Consider the following 7332-nt stretch of genomic DNA (forward strand, 5'->3'; position numbering starts at 1 on the left):
TTTATTAATATTATAATATTATTAACTTCCTCTGTGCCTTTATTCATGCAGTTCCCACAACACAAAACAACTCAACCAATTTTTATCTTCAAAGCACTATAGTAGGGATATAAAAAGTGCAGGCTCTGGAGTCAGTCTGGATTTAAGTCTAGCCTTTGTTATATATTATCTTATTATCTTGAGCAAGTTACTAAACCTTTCTGTGCCTCTATTTCCTCACCTGTAAAAATGAAGATTACAAGAGTAAAAATTTCACAGGATTGTTGTGAGGACTGAATAAACATATACAAAACACTTTAGCACAGTTACTGGCAATATTAAATGCTTCATACATATTAGTTTTTTCTTTATTATCTCAAGTGCCATTGCTAACAAGAAGTCTTTAATGATCATCAATCAGATGGAATCTTTCCTTCCTTATGTAGGAGCACAATGCATTCCATCAATACCTCTTCCATGAAAAATTCTGTCTCATGTTATATTCATTTAGTCATTCATCTATCCATCCATTAAACATCCACTCAAGCACTAGAGACAGACATGAACCAAGCACAGCCTCTGACCACAAAGGTCAATTCTAGCAGAGCGCATTGGCCAGATCAGAAGTAGGCAAACTATATATAGCCTGTGAACCTGGCTGTCTGTTTTGTAAAGTTTTATTGGAACACAGACACACCCATTTGCTTATATGTTGTCTATGACTGCTTTTTTTTTTTTTTTTTTGAGACAGAGTCTCACTCTTTTGCCTGGGCTAGAGTGAGTGCCATGGCGTCAGCCTAGCTCACAGCAACCTCACACTCTTGGGCTCAAGCAATCCTTCTGCCTCAGCCTCCTGAGTAGCTGGGACTACAGGCATGCGCCACCATGCCCGGCTAATTTTTTCTATATATTTTTAGTTGGCCGATTAATTTATTTTCTATTTTTAGTAGAGACGGGGTCTCGCTCTTGCTCAGGCTGGTTTCGAACTCCTGAGCTCAAACAATCCGCCCGCCTCGGCCTCCCAGAGAGCTAGGATTACAGGCGTGAGCCACCGCGCCCGGCCAACCAATATAAATTCTTAAGCAAAGGATTATTAAAACAGGGGCCAACTGCTACCATGAATATCAAAGTACTAAATTAGAGAAAGTAGATTTAGCATTCTATAAAGCAACCCACACTCCTACCTACTCAATTAATCTTACACCAAGGATATCCTAAAAATAAATAATAAGAAATGACCCAAGACAGATTTCTAAAATTCTGTTTTGCCCCATTTTAAGTTCTAGGGCTGTCACTTGCCTGTTAAATGGAACATCTTGGAGGATCCGGTCACTGCAAAGCGAAAGGAGGCAATTCTTCTGTAACTAAAGAATCAAAGGGAGAAAAAAATCACAAATAAAATATCACTTGGTATCTTTTAACCAGAGCCAGTTTCTATAAAAAGAGGAAAAAAACTGAAGAAACACCAGTTAGTTCTTACAACCTTTATTCTGTCCACCTACTATTAAAAGACTGACTTCCACCAGACTCACGTAAGTTTATTTGCACTTTTGTCTTTTCCATTGGATGTAAAATAGGATAATTCCAGCTAATCTCCCTCCCTTCTGGTGGCTTATGAAGTAATCTTGTCTTTTCTGTTTTTTAAGATGGAGAGGATGGCAAAAACAATGGCTGAACATTTTGCCTGGTGACATAGCTTCAAAGAATCTAAGCCAGTCTGTTTTGAAGATAGTCTGACTCTAACCTAGAGTACATGGGGCCAGTGTTCTACACATTCTTCTCTAAGTAAAGAGTGACTAATAGAGTTGGCTCTATCTTTTAAATAAAGTTCAGACTAGTACAATTAAACAAGAGTAAATGAAAACATGAATAATTCATCAATGAGTCAAGGTATACCACCTTAACAGAAGGGTGGTTCAGGTTATTCCCATGAAGTGAAATAAGAACTTTTAAGGTGTGGGTGTAAAAAAATGTTATGTTGTATACTACGAATTTTTTGAATTTGGAAAAAATGGCTTTTTAATATTTTTAAAGGTTTCTCTGTGCAATTGGAAGATTTCTTATCTAAAGATGACTTACTATACAGGAATTTAATCAGGGAAGGCAAAAGTCAGATTAATGGGATATGTAAAGCTAGACAAGAAATAGAAAAACAGGGCATGGTGGCATGCGCCTGTCGTCACCACCTAGCTACTTGGGAGGCTGAGGCAAGAGGATTGCTTGAGCCCAGGAGTTTGAGGTTGCAGTGAGCTATGATTATAGCACTGCACTCCAGCCTGAGTAACAGAGCAAGACCTGGTCTCTAAAAATAAATAAATAAAAATAGAAAAACAGGTATAAAACAAATATTCTATTTGCTCTGCTTCATGGAAGATGTAGAGAGATTATATAACAGAAAAAATGGCAGAGAAAGACAAATAGTAGTAAGTCCCAGGTGAATGATAGTGAACAAGTCAGGTACAAGTGTAATTAATTAAGAGGGTTTCTCAGGAATTTTTATATTCACCAGAGGTGGTCAAGGTGATAGGCCGGACTTTGCTTGAGGATCCATTTACCTACCCCCAAAATGTGAATAGTTATCTGGCAGATGAGTGATTAGGGGCATAACTTTCCCCCTTCACCACCTTTACCCCCGCTTTTCTCCCCAAATAAACACAGTATGTTCAGGATCCATGGAAATAACAGAGGCAATAATAGTATTCCAATTACCTCTGCATGGAAATCCCATTCTTCCTCCTCCTTTACCTGGAAAACTCCTAATTTTCCTTCACAATCCAGCTCGGGGCAGATATTACATCTTTGAGGAAGCCATCCTAATTTTCAAATTGTCCTATACGCCCCTTCTGGGCTCCCAATAGTACTTATTTCTCTTTTAGTACTTGTCAGGCTATGCTATATTATGTGTTCCTGAATCTAAAGTTGTAGAATTTAGCACAGGTACCCATAGTCTAAATTCAATAAGATGCTAAACTTAACTGAGCTAATAACTGAACTGGTAACACAAGTTAAGTTTCATTGGATCTATGGCTTACAGCATCTGAAAAGCACCAAAGGCAACTATGGAAAAGATGAAGACATTTGCTGCAGTATTCAAGTTCTGCCCAACTAGAATTTTGATTTTGGGGGCTGCAGCCTGAAATATGCAAGTAATCAAGAATTTTCTGTGCTGGTGTTCACCAAATCTGGCCCTAATCTGGATATCGCTGGCCTCCTCCTACTCTGCCCATCCTACGCACCAGTCATAAGCAACTTGCCCTTCCTGGAATGCCCTGTGGCATTCCACATACGTCCACTGCTTTTCTGCTTTTCTCTGCTTTTCTCCCATGTGAAATCCTATCCATTTTTCAAGATGTAACTCAAATGTCACTTCCCCTTTAAAATCTTGCCTGGCACCTTTGTCCACACACCAATCGAGCTGGTAGAATTAATCATTCTCAAGTTTCTGTGGCAAGTACTTCAAATAGCTGAAGAAAATTTACATCATAGCTTACAATATATCCAACTTTCCAACTAATCAGTGAGTTCCCAGGGGCTTTTTAAAAAAATTGTTTTAAAATGTTTTTATTAAATAATAAACACAGAAGAATATTTATAAAATATATGTAAGCATAAGGCAGTGCTTCTCAAACTTTAATGTGTATACAAATCCCTGGGGATCTTTATAAAATGATTCAGTAGGTCTAGGATCTTGAGATTCTGCATTACTTACAAGCCTGCAGGGGATGCCAACACAGCTGGTTTAACAAAACACACTTTACGCAGCAAGGATATAAGGAATAACAATACACTGAATATCTGTGTACCTACCACTCAGTTTAAGAAAAAGAATCTATCACCAATGGTACCATTAGCAAACTCTGTTTGCCCCGTTCTATTCCCTCTCATTTCCCCTCAGAGGAACCACTAACCTGAATTCTGTGTTTAACAATCCCTTGCTTTTTTAAAAAATACATATTTATATCCCTAAATAATATACCATACAGTTTTGTAAGTTTTTGAACTGTAAATGGAATCATACATATCTACTCTTCTGCAATTCTTTTATACCCAACTTGTAACTGAGATTAATCTAGGTTGTAGTCTAGAGTTATAATTCATTCATCATCCACTGTTTTTAAGTATTCTGTTGTTATGACTAAACACAGACACAGGCTGATGCCAATTTGTTGTCATTATCATCATACACAGTGCTTTTTGTGAACATTCTTTTCTTTCTTTTTTTTTTTTTTTAGAGACAGTCTTGCTCTATTGCCCAGGCTGGAGTGCAATGCGGTGGCATGATCATAGCTCACTGCAACCTCAAACACCTGGGCTCATGCGATCCTCCTGCCTTAGCCTCCTGAGTACCTAGTACTACAGGTGCCAGCTAATTGTTTTGGTTTTTTTTTCCTTTTTCTTTTTTGTAGAGATGGGATCTTACTATATTGTCTAGGCTGGTCTCAAACTGCTGGCCCCAAGTGATCCTTCTGCCTTGGCCTCCCAAAGTCCTGGGATTATAGGTGTGAGCTACCACTCCTGGTCAAATGTTCTTTTTAAAAATATTTAACAGCTTTATTGAGATATAATTCACATATCACACAATTCACCTATTTAAAGTATACGATTTGACAGTTTTTAGTATATTCACAGAGTAGTGCAACCATCACCACAATTTCATTGCCCCAAGCATATTCATCACCCCAGATAGGAAACTCTAAACTCAATATAATGACTTCCCATTTCCCTGACCACCATTTCCTGATCTGTTTATTTGCATCTTCTCTCATTTTCCTTCATCAATTTTGCCAATCATTTTTCAATATTATTAAATACCTTCATAGAACCAATTCTTGGTATTATTGATCCTTTAATCCAATGGTATATTTGTTTTTTGTTTCATTAATTTTTACTTTTATCTTTATTATTTTCTTCCTTCTAATTTTTTGGGGCTTATTCTTTTGTTGTTTCTCTAATAGATGCAGGTTTATTTATAACTCCCTCTTATTAAGGATGCACCCTTTTGGGGAAGGGGGGTCATAGCTTTATGCTACGGGTATGTCTTCTGCCTGACTGGCTTCCAGGGGCCATGAAAACCAAAGCCTTGATTTCATCTTCTTTGGCAACTGCCCTAAATGAGGGAAGCTGGTTTTAATGATCTAATCACCAGTCTGGGGTGCCATTTTTACTTGGTTGTAGGTCTCTGAGTATTTTTCACTAACTTGCCAACTCACTGTTCAATTTCAAATGACCTAAAAAAATAATTCATGCAGCATTTTTGGTACTCATCCTGAGGATAAGAAAGATTATGTGGTCTATCATACTGTTAGAGATAGAAAATAGATGTCTCATTCATCTTACTGATTTCTGTATCCCAAAATTTGACAGTGCCTAGCCCAGAACAGATCCTATGTGTCTATTTGCTGAAATTACCACAAACTCAATATCTATATGGAAGATGAGTTTTCTATGGCTTGCCCTATTTTCCCCAACATAGATTTAAATGCTTTTAGGCAGGAAATGTACTCTCTAGTTTTCCACTTCTCTGTTGTTCTATCCTCAGTAATTCCACACATTTATTACTATACAGGCTGGGCATGGTAGCTCGTGCCTGTAATCCCAGCACTTTGGAAGGCTGAGGCAGGAGGATCACTTGCAGCCAGGAGTTTGAGGCCAGCCTAAGCAACATAGCAAGACCCTGTCTTTACAAAAAATTAGCTGGGAACAGTGGTGCGTGCCTATAGTCCCAGCTATTCAGGAGACTGAGGCATGAGGACCACTCTAGCCCAGGAGTTTGAGGTTGCAGTGAGCTATGATCACACCACTGCACTCTACACTCTAGAGCCCAAGCAACAGAGTGAGACCCTGCCAAAAAAAAAAAAATTATTACTATACAGCCTCCAAAGGTATTTGAACTTCCATCCTTGGTTTATTAAACAGAACTATATGGAGGTAGGAGATGGGGAGAAGGAGACACTAAAAGGACTATTTGAATGGGAATTCATATATTCTTACCTGCTGGTGATTGGGAAAATGTTCCATGGCTTTGAGCAGCAAATGGGTCACATCAGCCAGTAGTCGGACAGGCATTCCTGCAGCAAGGTCCTGCTTGGTTAAATTAAATACACAAGCGCTTGCAGCCAGTTGCACTGGCAAATTCATAGGGTGGTTTCTCATTCCAGTGACCACAAGCTGGAAAAAAAATTAGTCCTCTTAATTCGCCTTATAAATACAAGCCTTCTTCGCAGAGCAACATTACTTTGTTGATCTATAATTTGAAAGATGTCTTAAGTTTCTTTTTCATCCTCATGTGCAAAGAGCCTAGGACATAGCAGTTACTTACAAATAGCCTACCTAACTGAGGCAGGTATCCGGTTGTTTGTATCTAGAATTTTCTGTAAAACTAACAAATCCTTTCTATACAAGTTACTCGTCTTTGTATTTCCAAGACCTACTACAGGGCCTGTTATATGGAAGGCAGTGAATAAATTCTCACTGGCTTGAATAGAGCAAACCAGTGGGCAGACTTCACTTTTACATCCCAACCTTCAGTTCCTTGAGAACTCTGCTGAAGTTAGAGTGCAATAAAATCCATTCATTTACCCTTGTCCTAGAAAACTATTTTTTTTATCTTTTTTTAGTCTCTTTTTAATTTTTATCATTCTATTTTTCATACCTACTAATGACTTGAGAAAGAAAACTATTTCTTACCTTTTCCTCTCTCTTCGAACCCCCAACAAATCCTCCCCATCCCTCACTATCAGCTGAAGATCTTGCTTCCAACTACACTAAGAAAACTGAAGCAATCAGAAAAGAACTTCAGATTCTCACCACCACATGTATCCCCCTCACCAGCATACATATGCCACTTTCCTGCCTTTTACTATAAATGATCTTTTTGGACTCCTTTCTAAAGTTAATTCCTTCATTTATAAGTGAGATTGTTCCCTTCTTGTCTACCTAAGAACATCACTTCAGCTATTCGCCCCTCTTCTACATCAATTTTTTGTTTTGCATTGGATCATTCATATCAGCAAACAAACAAGCTATTATTTCTAGCTTAAAAAACAAAACAAAAAGCCCTCTTTTGATCCCACTTTCTCAGACAATTACCACCTTTTTCTTTGCTTCCCTTTGCAGGAAAACTCCATGTAAGAATTGCCTGTATTCTTTATTTTTTCTCTGAATCATTCCGAATGAATGAATGAATATTTCAGATCAAGACTAGAGATCTAGGCCGGGTGCGGTGGCTCACGCCTGTAATCCTAGCACTCTGGGAGGCCGAGGCGGGAGGATTGCTTGAGGTCAGGAGTTCGAGACCAGCCTGAGCAAGAGCGAGCCCCCATCTCTACTATAAATAGAAAGAAATTAGCCAAA

General features: G+C 38.4%; 1 protein-coding gene across 1 annotated transcript in view; it reads right to left on the minus strand.

The window, feature by feature from the left end:
* ZYG11B (zyg-11 family member B, cell cycle regulator) overlaps window positions 1-7332 on the minus strand; it is a 75440-nt gene that overhangs the window by 32654 nt on the left and 35454 nt on the right. Inside the window, exons 5-6 of the mRNA XM_012639497.1 lie at window positions 5971-6147; window positions 1279-1343 (exon numbers count right to left, since the gene is read on the minus strand). Coding sequence (XP_012494951.1) covers window positions 1279-1343; window positions 5971-6147 — 242 coding nt within the window. The remainder of the gene's footprint in view (window positions 1-1278; window positions 1344-5970; window positions 6148-7332) is intronic.

Source organism: Propithecus coquereli, unplaced genomic scaffold, assembly GCF_000956105.1.
Source record: "Propithecus coquereli isolate 6110/MARCELLA unplaced genomic scaffold, Pcoq_1.0 Scaffold14, whole genome shotgun sequence".
NCBI lineage: Eukaryota > Metazoa > Chordata > Mammalia > Primates > Indriidae > Propithecus > Propithecus coquereli.